The 13,594-nt window shown below is 38.9% G+C and overlaps 3 protein-coding genes and 2 non-coding genes across 5 annotated transcripts; 2 read left to right on the top strand and 3 right to left on the bottom strand.

Moving 5' to 3' along the window:
• Positions 1-2,964: 2,964 nt before the first annotated feature.
• Positions 2,965-3,037, bottom strand: trnam-cau (transfer RNA methionine (anticodon CAU)). Its single transcript has one exon. It is a non-coding gene; the product is annotated as a tRNA-Met (tRNA).
• A 751-nt stretch (positions 3,038-3,788) lies between these two features.
• aqp12 (aquaporin 12) lies at positions 3,789-5,978 on the top strand. The gene is made up of 3 exons (XM_060882550.1): positions 3,789-4,433; positions 5,233-5,349; positions 5,560-5,978. The coding sequence occupies exons 1-3, from the start codon at positions 3,836-3,838 to the stop codon at positions 5,685-5,687; spliced, it is 843 nt and encodes a 280-aa protein (XP_060738533.1). The 5' UTR covers positions 3,789-3,835; the 3' UTR covers positions 5,688-5,978.
• Positions 5,979-6,077: 99 nt separating this feature from the next.
• rpp21 (ribonuclease P 21 subunit) lies at positions 6,078-8,435 on the bottom strand. The gene is made up of 5 exons (XM_060882554.1): positions 8,235-8,435; positions 8,055-8,155; positions 7,511-7,593; positions 6,565-6,699; positions 6,078-6,358 (listed from the first exon to the last, which is right to left on the bottom strand). Exons 1-5 carry the CDS (start codon positions 8,289-8,291, stop codon positions 6,267-6,269), a joined length of 468 nt encoding a protein of 155 aa, XP_060738537.1. The 5' UTR covers positions 8,292-8,435; the 3' UTR covers positions 6,078-6,266.
• A 399-nt stretch (positions 8,436-8,834) lies between these two features.
• Positions 8,835-8,908, bottom strand: trnai-aau (transfer RNA isoleucine (anticodon AAU)). The gene has a single exon. It is a non-coding gene; the product is annotated as a tRNA-Ile (tRNA).
• A 924-nt stretch (positions 8,909-9,832) lies between these two features.
• Positions 9,833-12,756, top strand: LOC132842193 (piggyBac transposable element-derived protein 4-like). Its single transcript, XM_060864862.1, has 3 exons — positions 9,833-10,086; positions 10,805-12,100; positions 12,207-12,756. The coding sequence occupies exons 1-3, from the start codon at positions 9,932-9,934 to the stop codon at positions 12,520-12,522; spliced, it is 1,767 nt and encodes a 588-aa protein (XP_060720845.1). The 5' UTR covers positions 9,833-9,931; the 3' UTR covers positions 12,523-12,756.
• The last annotated feature ends 838 nt before the right edge of the window (positions 12,757-13,594 follow it).

The following is a 13,594-nucleotide window of genomic DNA, read 5'->3' as shown; positions in this document are numbered from 1 at the left end:
GTCAAAAGTATTCACATTCATTACTCAGGTAGAAGTATAGATACTAGAGTTTAAAAATACTTCTATAGAAGTTGAAGTATCAACTTAAGCTTTTTACTAAAGTAAACGTGTAAAAGTACTGGTTTCAAAACTACTTGAAGTATAAAAGTAAAATTAACGCAAGGAAAAAATGTCATTAAGGCCAAAAGCTTAGGCTGTGCCACAGGGGCCTATTGTGCACTACCCCACCTCCTCAAAAACATATTTCTAAAGGACATAATAACTATAATGTTATATTAAAATTATAATGTTGAAAAATTTGGGATGCATTAGGCTACCTGTTTCAGCCGCATACTGTATATGCCCACTGAAAAAGACTGCATTTTAGTACAATTCAAATACATTAAAGAACCATATATGTGTACTACTGAGCTGTGTTTCATGGAGTGGAACATGGCTATAAGTATTGTAATGGTGCAAAAAGTCAAACATCAGAGGCATGTCGTCATGTTTATTGAAACAAACACACTGGACTCAAACAACAACAGGGTAATCAACATCAGTTAAGCACAGAACATGCGACAAAGAGTTACCAATAGGCTTTGTTCAACCGCAAAAGCAGCTGGTACTCAAAGTTCTTTGAGCTAATGCATGCTCTTCTTAGCCTGAAGATCAGCCCTGCAACACTAAACAGGCTTTCATAGGCTGCTGAGGCAGGGATTGTCGTATTAAGCTTAGGTGATAGCTGGCACACAGCTGGGAATGACTTCAGTACCTATACTGTGTCTCCTGGGAACCCTTATCCCTTACCCTGGGATACGCATCCAACTGCTGGGTCGTTTCAAGAGGGATGGTCTTCTTCAAGGAGGAAAAGAAGTCCTCTTCCTCAGATGATTGGGAGCCCTTACTGATGTGATTCTCGGCCTGACAGTCCAAGTGGTTTCTGATGTAGTCAAGGCCTGTGGAATAAAAACAAAAATCAGGACAATTTAGACTATATGACAGTGTTGTAATTGTGTATTGGATAGTGTGTGTGTGTGTGTGTCTCATTAAATTTCATTTTAAACTCAATTCAAACTCATTTCACTGTCTCCATAGAAATTACACACATTAAAGGGATAGTTCACCCAAAAATGAAAATTCTGTCATCATTTTCTCATCCTCATGTTGTTCTAAATCTGTATGAATTTATTTATTCTGATGAACACAAAAGAAGATATTTTGATAAATGATGGTAAACACAGCTGATTGTAACCACTGACTTCCATAGTAGAAAAAACAAATACGATACGGAATTCAATGGTTACAATCAGCTGTGTGCTTACCATCATTTATCAAAATATCTTGCAATATCTACACGCATGTGCAGTGATTTATTTTTCCAGCCAACCATTTCAAAAACTTCTTCCAGGTCCAGCCAGGGATGTATAAGGGTTGGGGTTGGTTGGTCTTCCAGGCTACCAACTTCCTCGCTGTATCTGATGCTTGGTTGTTGAGACGTTTCGTTTGAGTTTTGAGCCTCTGCCACAGACATCTTTGTACTTGGCTCCGTCTGCTATGTCCAGCGATGGGGTAAGTGAAGTGTGACGTGATTTGTGTCATGTGCAGGTACGATAGATCGCGTACAAACCAATAGTATGTCGGAATGGTATATGTTTATACTTCTCATCCAACCACAATCAAATTCACTCTATCTGGATGGCGCGATTTATCTTGATTGGTTTTTTTTGAATGATGACAAGCTGGAATGAAAACAAGCCGAAAATAAATAGGAGTAACGAGGCTAATTTTAAAATGTAAGGAGTAGAAAGTACAGATAATTGTGTGAAAATGTAAGGAGTAGAAGTAAAAAGTCTGCTAAAAAATAATTACTCCATTAAAGGTAGGGTCTCCGTTGTTTGAGAAATGCTTCAGAAAACTGAGTCGGGACGAAAAATCAAAAAAACGTGTAGGCAATGAGCAGAAGGGGGCGGGTCTTGTCAATATGGGGGAGAGAGTGTTAAGTGTGCATGTGTGACATCAGCAGAAAACGGTTTTAACATTGACTAGAAGGTTAATGTGACTAGAAAGAAAGCGAAAAAAGGCAAGAAGCAGGGCCCCTGTTAATATAGGATCAGCTTTCCAGCGCTGGAGAGAACTGAAGGAGCGACAAGTTGGCCGCATATTCACAGATTCGAGTTTCCTGAGTCAACTCCTGAGCTAAACGCTGTTACTAGCAAAACGGGGTTGTAGCTGCCTCTTTACATTACTACGATAGAAAATAGGTGTTATTTGTGTAGTAACAGTGTTGGTAAATGTATCATCCCATAATAACAGACCGTAATACCACTGGGCACATATTCTGCTGTTGCAGATTCACAGGAGCCTCATTCTGTCTCTCCAGAATCTTTGCTAGTGACTGGACCACACGGGCAAAAGGCCTGGGCCCCATATCAGGATGAGCACAATCTCTGAGCTGTTTACACGCAGGATTCATCATCAGTATGACATTATGCAGCTCAAGGACACTGGTGATATAACTGGGGGTTGTTTTTGTTGATATTTATTTGTTTTTTCTGTGCTACACATGGCAAAACGACAAACCACCAATTTGCTAATTCCTCCACACTCCAGCAACAGTCTCCCTCACAAATATAACATGTTTATATACAATTTTATATTTATTTCAAGACAAATATTTCAAGACATTTCATTGATTTTGTAATATACTGTACATCATATGCATCAAGATTTCGAAGACACTTTACAAAAAACTTTACTAGACAACACTAGAGGGCGCCATGGTGCAGGCAAACCTGCCACTGCACTCAGGAGTATTTACCAATAAATTACTATATACAGTGTATAGTCTTTTGTATGAAGTCTCCTTTAATCTGTAGAATTATAGATCTCTATTAGAGAATTTGTTACGTATCTTTAATTTAATTAAGTGTGTCAGATGTTTTGTATAAGCGATGTTTAAAAAGCACAATAAAAAAAAAATTCTGCCCCGTGTGAGGCTCGAACTCACGACCTTCAGATTATGAGACTGACGCGCTGCCTACTGCGCCAACGAGGCTTAAGGATGACCGCCATGTTCGTCCTTGACATGCGTCAATACGGCTATCTTCGTCATTAGGCATAAACGTATCTAAAGCGTCACCTGTACTTCGCTGTCAATATAAAAAACATAAATAAAGCATCACCTGCAAATCGCTGTCAACACAAACAAACCAGGCAGGACATTTTATGTCAATATTGTTCTTTTCTTTGTATCAATAACTGCATCAGCCCACAGCCCCAGTTTAGCTATACGCTATGTCACTTAAACCTTTGCACATTTATTAAGCACATTTTTTTTCTTGTACAAAAAGTCACATTGCTTTCTTATTGTTTCTTTAACTGAAAGTAAGCTGCCTGTTGTACAACATGTCAGGATGACAAAAAGTCAATATGAAACCATGTCATTTAGGTCAAAGCACTGATTAAATGTTCATGTCTTTTTTGCCTTATTCTGTACAACAGGTCTAAAATTTATTCTCACATTTAAGCGCTAAACCACTCAATATTTACCAGCAAAACTAAACATTGTGATAAAACTGTCATTTAAAGGTGTTTTTAACTGACTGTTGGTGTTGCTACATTCACACCTGTACGGTGACTCCAGAACACTGGCAGGTTTTTCACATGGCCTTGAATTGGATAGTTGTTGGTAGTTTTGGCTCAAAGTATGAAAATGCAAAGGTGTGGAAATCTCTGATAAGAAACTCGCCTGTGGGTTTGCCACGTTATCACAGACTGGGAGTAAATACAGGCCTGAGGAACTCATATTTCTTCCCTTCCTCTGTAACCTGAACACAGCTGGACTCATATTGTAATGTCAGGCCTTAACATAACACTGGGTTATTTCATTAGTGTGGTGGTAGTATGTGTAATTGCCAAAGCTCTGGTGACAAAATGGAGACCACAGTGGAGTTTTCTGTCTGAGTTTATTGCAGCCTTTGCTCTTGCTGCATGCCGGCTGGAAGTGCAAACCATTTCTGAGATCGGTCAGTGGGCTGGAGGCCTGGGGCAGGATGTTACACTCACCATGCTTTTCCTTGCATTAACTGTACACGGAGTCATCATGCAAGGAGTCACCGGAAACCCTACAGTTACACTGATGGGATACTTACAAAAAGAGACAGGAACAGTATCATCTTCTCTCAGCATAGCAGGTCAGCTCGGAGGTGCCCAGCTTGCCCTGTTCTTTGCTGGGTGGTATTGGGCGATGGAGCTCACAGACATGCATATGATCAAAGTCATGATGATGACTCAGTGCAGTTCATCACTGAATGTGCCCCTAATACAAGGGACCATCACAGAGGTGGTAAGTGCACTGTTTTTTCACTTGGTGGACCTCAACCTTCGGCACAGGTCACAGCTGCTCCGCATTCCTACCCTGGCCCTGCTGCTCACCTTCCTGTATTACACAGGTTAGTAATAGTGTTCTTATCTGACTTATGGTTCATTATCATGCTCACGGATAAATGAGACACAACCCTGGAAACCTAAAAGTGATCAACTTGAGAACATTTTTAATTATGAAATGAAGCAAAATTCTGCTCAGGATGTAGTAATTTAAATTCTAACACCCTAACCTAAGTTTCAGAATATGTATGCCAAGATTTTTTTTAATTGTCATAGAAATTCAGTTTTGTTTTCATTAGAGCTAGCTGGTATGCTGTAAAAAAAAAAAAAATTATATATATATATGTATATATATATATATATATGTATATATATATATATATATACACATATATATATATATATATATATATATATATATATATATATATATATATATATATACATATATATATATATATATATAGAGAGAGAGAGAGAGAGAGAGAGAGGGGGGGGGGGGTGTCCAGTCAGAGCATAGATCTAATCCAAGAGAAAGAAAAATTGAGATTCCCTTACAATTTGATGGATCTGGAGCATTTTTTCAAGGGCAAGTACAATAAAATCGGCAAATTAAGATGCGCTAACTTGGTAGACCAAAAAGCCAAGTATTTTTTAGGGGTGTGTACACTTCTACAACACAAGTTTCTGGCTAAAATGTTTTGTATTAGTTTTATACTTTTATATTCTTGGTTGCTATAATCACATAGAAAGTGCAAATGCTTTGACATGTGTCTTGATTTATTTCTTTTTATATCAGAAAAACCTACAATTTCAACAGGGGTGTGTAGACTTTAAATTTTCTGTATGTTTTGTGTTCCCAAGGAAACAACTACACTTCTGCTTATGTGAACCCATCACTTGCTTATGCGCTTACATTCAATTGTCCTGGACACACCTTTTGGGAATATGCTGTAGTTTACTGGCTTGGGCCCATTATTGGTAAGCTGGACAAGAAAACACCAACATGTTTGATCAATTGGTTGAATCTTTTGATTACATTTCTAAGGTTATGCATGTAATGATAGATTCTGTCTTACTGACTTCATGATCTATTTTGTACATATAAATTACACATTTGTTACATCATGCAGAGTTATTTTAACCTAGATAGAATTTACATGTAGTAAATATTATGATTCATATTTTTAGGTATGACCCTGGCCTTGCTTCTCTACATGGGTAACATCCCTTTGCTTTTCACCAAGAACCTGCTTTTCTCCAAAAAGGCACGTCAACGGCTTCCAAAAAGAAAAACACCTGAAGAGAAAAATTCATGAAACACAGTGCATCAACTTTCAAATGTAAATTTACTTTAAATTATAATTTACAACACCTTACTGCAGAATTCTGATATGTCAGTCACATCATAAACTGATGTCTTTATAATATCTATTTACAACTGGGGAAAAAACAGATAACCTTATATAAAACAATTAAATGTTACTTTTGAGTAATTAAAATATGGATGTATCATTTTATTGTATGTTCTTTGCACAACGAATGGAAACATATCAATAAATCTACACAGAATTGTTTGAGTAAAACCACATGAAAAGTTTTAATTGCAATTTATATCTCTATTGAACAATTTGTGTTTTAATGTCAAACTTTACACAATAACATCATGCTTCATAAGATGCACATTTAAAGACTAAAGAAAAGGCATAAATCCTAAATAAATAGATTAAGTGTGCTGTTTCTTGTGTAACAGATCTTACAGTACACTGTGTATTACATGAATCTTCCAACTCAAGTATTTGTTGCTGTCTAAAATGTATATTTAACTAAGCATCAGGTTGGAATGATTCCAATGCTGCTGTCTGTAGTGAGAGAATAAAGGAGTTCAGTGGTTGAACTTAATAGGCTGCATCCTGCTTCACTGAATCCACTGTATTCGACTTATCAGGGTTATCTTTCTTGGTCAAATATTTGGACGATGGATTGGCTTCTGTGAACATAGAAAAGTAAATGAACAAGTTAGACACTATGTTTCTCTAATGATACTAAAGCAAAATCTAAAAAAATAAAAATCTGATCATAAAGCTTCATATTTGCTAGGAAAGATTAGTTGTAATACAAATGCATTACACAGCAAAAATAAAACCAATAAAAACAAGAATTAAACAAAAAAAAGGAATACAGGTTTATTTGTACCTGGCTGAGTCTGATTCTCTAACTGAGCCTCTGGTTGGTCCACCCACAACTGATGTTTTGGGTTGTTAGGAAACTTTTTAGTTTGCCCACAGCTGAGACATCGTATTAGCGTTGCACGCTGCTTTTGAGAACCTTCTACACATCAATACAGACAAGAAGAAATAACACTTACAAAATCATACACCCAGAAACATACCCAGTGTCCATTTAACACCTATAAGAAGTTTAAATTTAATTTAAATTTAATTCATTTGTTACATGAGTTTTTAGATATTGGAAAAAGCAGTTGGAAAAACTTGCATTAGTTCTTATAGAACCAGCACAGATACACAGATGAAAATTCAGAAAGTCAGCTACCAGCTGTGTAAACTGTATATAATTACTGTCAAGTTCCTTTATATCGATATATATTGTTATACTTGGCACCATAGCAGGGAAAATGTAATTGATCACTTAGCAAAAAAATATCCATCATAATAATAATGAGAGGCAATACAGTTTTTAAGCTTTAATATTTCAGACTTATTTATTGTATTTACTGAAGGTAATGGTTTATTGTTGCTGAAATTTAGCTACATTTCACATCTCTTGGGCAACAGCAGATAAGAACTTGTCTTATAAGTGCTGTCTAAATGATATAAAAGGAAAACATTGGTGATCCTACATAGAGCACTACAGATACAGTGGAAAGGAGCTTTGAGATTTTAAAAAGCCAAGCAATTTAAGAAACACACATTTAGGTGACTGAATGTAGTACTAAAGAACATTACCATAAACCAATGTAGATTTTGTCTACAAGCATTAAACATTACAAGCATTTAAGTACTATTCTAACACTGAAATTAGTTCACAAAGACACAACCAATGTAAGGGTGTTTGCTGGGTCCAGCATCATCTTAGAATTAAAATGTGCATCTTTTTATATAAGATGAAGGAGAAAACTTACTTCTCTGTCTGACAGTTGATGTAACTCCGGATATTAGTAAAGCACAACATTTCCTACACATGGTCCTTTTCACAGAGGGATCTCTATATAGATAGATAGAACTTTATTGTCATTGCATAGTACAGGAACACAGCAACAAAATGCAGTTTGGCATCTACCAGAAGTGCAAATAGTAGAAATTGTGCAAATAGACAAGTGCAGATAAATATGTAGCATATGTACAGCATGTAATATATAGGTATAGACGTAAACATATGTACAGTAAATAAATATAAAGGCTATAGCAGTGCTGAGATGTGTGGACAATGCTGAAAAGTACAAGTAAATGGTTCTAAGTCTGTGGATTTAAAAAAAATAATATGCCGACACTGTTGTAAAGGAACAACAAGTAGAAGGTTATGGCATTAAAATGTGCACATGGATGGGAGCTGAATTATTAAAACAATCACCAATGAAGAACATTTGCTACATATAGTTTATCAAACGCTTATTAATATTTTCTATGTATTGAAACCTGAAAACAGAAATAGCAAGAGATACTCACTGCCTCAGGACCAGGCGTTTGGCTATGGTCTTCTGGGTGAAGCAGTAAAATCGGGCCAGTTCAGTGTTCTCCGGGTTTTGGGCCAATACACAATGTGCAGCCTTAAAAACAAATAATTTGATTTATTTATTTATTTCATTTGATAACGAGAGAAAAAAAAAACTTTGCTAGTTTACTCACTTGATAGAGGAAGTTCAGTCTCTGAAAAGCTTCTTTATCTTTGATATTGGACGCCATTTCCTTTCCTAAAACGTTATTTTATACCTAACAGCCGATGTGGTCCGAATTTAAATCTCATCTACAAACATACCGAAGACGGGCTTTGCTTTTGCTAGATCATGAAAAGTTGACATGCTTGTTTATTTATTCTCCCTCGCTGGTGATGAGCTACAGCGCCCTCTATAGACAAGGAGGACTTTGGGAAATGCAGGATGCGAACTAACGGTGCTTTAATTATGTTGGCTTTGTAGAAGCCAACATTCTGTTTTCCTATTTAATTATTACTAAAATAGTTCAGAAGCTTTTACCGATTGTATTTGATTGTTTTTACAGGAACTCGCATTTAATAAACATTAAAGTCAACAAACAATGACTCTGATTCTAAGTGCTGGGAGTCTGGAGCCGATGAGAACTGATGAATGTTGTTTATTTACTTGGTTTATTCCAAAAGCTAAGCAGTTATATACCCTTACGGTGGATGCACGATTTGCTGGAAACCATAAAACTAATTGTCAGTATAAAGCTTGCACTTTTAATAAAACGTTGAAGAGCAAAATTAGCTGGCCCGTACGGGGATCGAACCCGCGACCTTGGCGTTATTAGCACCACGCTCTAACCAACTGAGCTAACCGGCCATGGTACCTTATGCGGGAAAAACTGAGTAAAAAAGTTAACAGTATGATATGTGTTTATTTACTAATATACTATATTGGTAGTAGTTTTGATTGACATTAAAGTATTGTGTCCTAATCTCTATGACACTTCACAAGTTTTATTTTTCCAGTTGCAGTAGAAAGAAAGCAAATATTAGGTATATTCTTAAGATGACAAGCTCGAGTTGATGACGAGTTTAAGGAAATGTAAACAGTTCAAGCAATGCACAATGATTCATGTGCATAATCCACATTCTTCTCGGGTACAGTGTAGGTGCACATCAAGTGTTTCTGTTCTGGCACTGAGGTGGTGGAATTAACTTCCTCTGTATGTCCTAACCTGATAAGGATCACCCCCTCGGAAGTGAGGCTGCATAAACCTCATTGTAACTTTTAAGCATTAAATATTCAAAATATTCAAAATTATTTTTTTTCATAAATCCCCAAGAGTCCAAGGAAATGGAATATCCAAGCCTTTTCGCCTCACAATCTTGACGTTTCTGACCGAATTACGATATAAAAACTGTAAACAATAGTTCACTACCGGACATTCTCTCGACTCTCACTTCTCATTCGAGACTTATAATACTACATTTGGGTGTCATGTTTGTTGAGCAAAGTATTACGAATCAAACAAGCCCTCTCATGAGCCAATAGGTTCCCGTAGGGCAGAGATAGACAGCTAAGGAGCAAATGATGGCTCTGCATTCAATTTGGACCACCCTCCTTTTGATTGACAGTTGTTCCTGCCAGTAGCAATTTCATGGTCCGGGACCCTCATACCTCTTTAGCGAATAAGGAGACGATTTCAACAATGTATGATATGTGCCATCAGGTAACGGTGTGTGCCTGTTAGAGCCGTGCGCAAAACCTTTATTGCGCATGCGTAAAGCGTGCGCACTCACACAAACAATTTTTCGAGTGGGCGTTATTGCAGAGAGCGACTTTGGTGAGGTTTTTGGACAACTTTTACATAGTTTTGGAAAGTTTTGGAAACATTTCGGAATGTTAGGAAAGAAGTGGTTTACAGAGGAGGAGGCAGCTGTTATGTTGGCCGAAAGATCCGACGACGATATTGCGTCCTCTTCGGAAAGCGAAGTATCTGTGGACTCTGAAGCTGAGGAGGATTTTCTAAATGGAAGAGATCCTGATCTAGAACTGTGAGTACATATATTATGTTATGTATTTATTATTTTATGTGTGTATATAGAGAGTGTGTGTGTGCCCTGCGATGGGTTGGCACTCCGTCCAGGGTGTATCCTGCCTTGATGCCCGATGACGCCTGAGATAGGCACAGGCTCCCCGTGACCCGAGGTAGTTCGGATAAGCGGTAGAAGATGAATGAATGAATGAATGTGTGTATATATATATATATATATATGTGTGTGTGTGTGTGTGTGTGTGTGTGTGTGTGTGTGTGTGCGCGCGCGTGCGTGCGTGCGTGCGTATGTGTAAGGGAAAATTGTAAATGTGATTTGAATAAATTGCATTTTGAGTTCTCTGACTGTGGTCAATACAGAAACTTCGTATTTTGGGAAGGGTGCTGTGTAAATAACAACACCTGCCTGGTATTGCAGTGGGTTTATTCTGGGTGTTAGGGGATGTTATTGTGTGTGTGTGTCTGTGTGTGTGTGTGTGTGTGTGTGTGTGTGTCTGTGTGTGTGTGTAGGGGAAAATTGTAGATGTGATTTGAATAAATTGCATTTTGATTTCTCTGACTGTGGTCAATACAGAAACTTTTGAATTTTGGTAAGATATTTTGTGTAAGTAACAACGCCTGCCTGGTATTGCAGTGAGTTTATTCTGGGTGTTAGGGGATGTTATTGTATGTGTGTATGAGGTGTGAGATAAGCTAATCATTGCATTTCTGTGTTTCAGAGAGCCAGAGTCATCTGACTCAGATTGGCAGCCAGAGGCAAAGAGGCCCACGAGGACCCCAATGACTGTTGAGGAGGAAGAAGAAGAGGAGGAGCTGGAACCCAAACCCTCTACCTCCACACAGCCTGCAAGTCAGGGGAGGGGGAGAGCCAGAGGAAGAGCCGGAGGGAGAGCAGGAGGGAGAAGCACTCCAGAGCAGAGTTCTGGACCTGAAGGTGCATGGCAAGGCACTGATGTGGAGGACATCACTCCTGAACAGCCATCCTTCCACCCAGCACGCACACCTGGTGGCCAGCTCATGGGTGGTGTAAAATACACCATTCTACAGTTATTTAATTTGTTTATGACCAATGATATACTCCAAGTCATTGTGAATAATTCCAACAAGTTTGGAGAAACTGACCACCCAGACACCTTTCAGAGGATCACCTTGCCAGAGATGATGACGTACTTGGCGATGATTATCTACATGGGACTAGTCGAGACACCGAACATCACTGACTATTGGAGAAGGTCTGAGCTATACGCCTTTTCTTTTCCATCGAGTGTGATGTCAGGGCGCAGATTCAAAGCCATCTCACGCGCCATCCACCTCAGTGACCCTGATGACGATGCTGCCAACAACTTAAAAAGAGGCACCGCTGGGTACGACAGGCTTTGTAAAATTAAGCCAATGTACCATGAGTTTAGGCAGGTGTGCATGGCGCTTTACCAACCCCACCAGTGTGTTGCAGTTAACGAGAGGATGGTCGCATCCAAAGCCCGCAGCGGACTCTGCCAATACATGAAGAGCAAGCCTGTGAAGTGGGGTTATAAGCTGTTTGTGCTGGCGGATTCCACCAATGGTTACACCTGGGACTTCTTCATCTACGAAGGCAAGGGATCACAAATTGTCAAGGGGCTCAGTTATGACTCCGTAATGCGGCTCATGAATACGCAGTTGCTTGGTACCGGGTACAAGTTATTTGTGGATGACTTTTACACAAGCCCAGATCTCTTTCGTGACCTGCTGGCAAAGAAGATCTGGGCCTGCGGTACCATTCGCAGACAGCGTATTGGGTTCCCCAAAGACAGGCCAGGCGGGCTTGAGAAGTGGGCTCCCCGGGGCACCATTCGCTGGATCCGCGAGGGGCCCGTGGTGTTTGTTCAGTGGAGGGACACCAGAGATGTGCTAATGTGTTCCACAATCCATGCAGCACATGGAAAGGATACAGTCCAAAGAAGGATCAAGGGGGCAGGTGGGCAGTGGTCTGTACAGGATGTCTCCATTCCACCCGCCATCAAGGATTACAACAGGTATGTACAATGTTTTCATAGTTTCAACTCTTTGAATTGAATTTTGATATCATGTCAATGCATCAATATCAGTGTAATGTGATGGCTATGTTCCTTTTCTACTCAGGAACATGGGTGGTGTGGACCTGTCCGATGCCCTGATTGGCTACTACTCCATCCTGCACAAGACCAAGAAGTGGTACCGCTCTTTCCTGTTCCACTTCATCGACATCGCCATCGCCAACGCCTTTATCCTGTACAAGGAGATGGCCATTGCAAGGCAGGAGAAGGTGATGTCACACAAGGAATTTCGTGAGACCCTGGTGATGGAACTGAAAGCGGTTGGGTCTACCACCACAGCCCCTCCACAGCCACCCCCTCCTGCTCCCCAAGGTGCCTTACACAAACCTGTACATTTTTCACAGGATGGCACCGCACTGTAGGTTGGAGGAGGTGTGTCCACTGCCACCAGATGACCACAGTGAAATGCTCCTCCTGTGATGTGTGCCTGTGCTTCACAATAACCAGGGACTGTTACAACACATGGCACACCCTGAACAATTTTTAATTTTATATATTATGTAAATAGTTTTTTATCATTCGTGTGTGTTTGTATTTTGCACAGTTCAGTTTTGTCATTTTCTCAGGCTCTTCGGTCATGTAAATAGTTTTTGCTTCATTCATGTGTGTGTATTTTGCATAGTTTAGTTATTCAATTTTCTAATATTTCTATATAAAAAACTTTGACAGTGCACTTTGTTTGCCCTTTTTTATCAAAATCTCTCAGGCGGAATGGAAGAAAATATGGGTTTGGTGTGGTTATGCTAATGTAATGTTGAGCCTAATTGACTGACAACAAATCCAAATGCCAAAATACCTCAGAGTGTTGGCTTTCATCAGATACCAAGACTATGTTTCTAGGCAAAGGGGTTCAAAAGTTATAAGCCTTTGAAACTCAGCATGCAGTCTTGGTAACCAAAGTTCCTTTTGGAGTCTCCAAATGGCACAAAACAAAAACGCACAGACATATCTGTAGAAAACAATTCATATAAAATCCATTTTTGAGTCTTTTGACTTCAAACTTTTTTTTGTAGTAAGCTAAGACATGTGGCTATGATCTTGTCTTTTGTCGTTGTTGTCTTTATCTCATTAGATGTGTTTACAGCAGTGTATTTTAGTCAGATTACAGATGAATGACTTTGACGGAAATAAAAACCCTCCATTCTAGCCCCTGTAACTGTGTCAGTAAGGTCTAGAATCACGGTGACACTTGTATCACTACTTGTAATTAAACTACAAAAATGCAATACTCAGTTTCAACATGGGCAGCAGATTCTGACACGTTGTTATTACTTTATCAGAATGTAGTTCCTATAGTTTTAAGAGTCAGCAGATTGTGACACATTCAGTATCAGAATCAGAATCAGCTTTATTCGCCAAGTGTGTGCACACACAAGGAATTTATTGTGTTTTTTAAGCTTCTCTTTGTACATACATACACATACATATCTGGCA

This window comes from Tachysurus vachellii, chromosome 1, assembly GCF_030014155.1.
Source record: "Tachysurus vachellii isolate PV-2020 chromosome 1, HZAU_Pvac_v1, whole genome shotgun sequence".
Classification (NCBI taxonomy): Eukaryota; Metazoa; Chordata; class Actinopteri; order Siluriformes; family Bagridae; genus Tachysurus; species Tachysurus vachellii.
Note: the sequence above shows the minus strand (reverse complement) of the source record. Positions and strands in the feature narration are given on the sequence as shown.

Excerpts from the sequence above, each read along its gene's own strand:
- aqp12 (XM_060882550.1), top strand. The coding sequence starts at position 3,836 with ATGTCAGGCCTTAACATAACACTGGGTTATTTCATTAGTGTGGTGGTA. Across the intron at positions 4,434-5,232 it reads CACCTTCCTGTATTACACAG|GAAACAACTACACTTCTGCT; the intron begins GTTAGTAATAGT and ends TGTGTTCCCAAG. Across the intron at positions 5,350-5,559 it reads CTGGCTTGGGCCCATTATTG|GTATGACCCTGGCCTTGCTT; the intron begins GTAAGCTGGACA and ends TCATATTTTTAG.
- LOC132842193 (XM_060864862.1), top strand. The coding sequence starts at position 9,932 with ATGTTAGGAAAGAAGTGGTTTACAGAGGAGGAGGCAGCTGTTATGTTG. Across the intron at positions 10,087-10,804 it reads AGAGATCCTGATCTAGAACT|AGAGCCAGAGTCATCTGACT; the intron begins GTGAGTACATAT and ends TCTGTGTTTCAG. Across the intron at positions 12,101-12,206 it reads GCCATCAAGGATTACAACAG|GAACATGGGTGGTGTGGACC; the intron begins GTATGTACAATG and ends TTTTCTACTCAG.
- rpp21 (XM_060882554.1), bottom strand. The coding sequence starts at position 8,291 with ATGGCGTCCAATATCAAAGATAAAGAAGCTTTTCAGAGACTGAACTTC. Across the intron at positions 8,156-8,234 it reads GACTGAACTTCCTCTATCAA|GCTGCACATTGTGTATTGGC; the intron begins GTGAGTAAACTA and ends TTTGTTTTTAAG. Across the intron at positions 6,700-7,510 it reads ATCAACTGTCAGACAGAGAA|AAGGTTCTCAAAAGCAGCGT; the intron begins GTAAGTTTTCTC and ends ATTGATGTGTAG.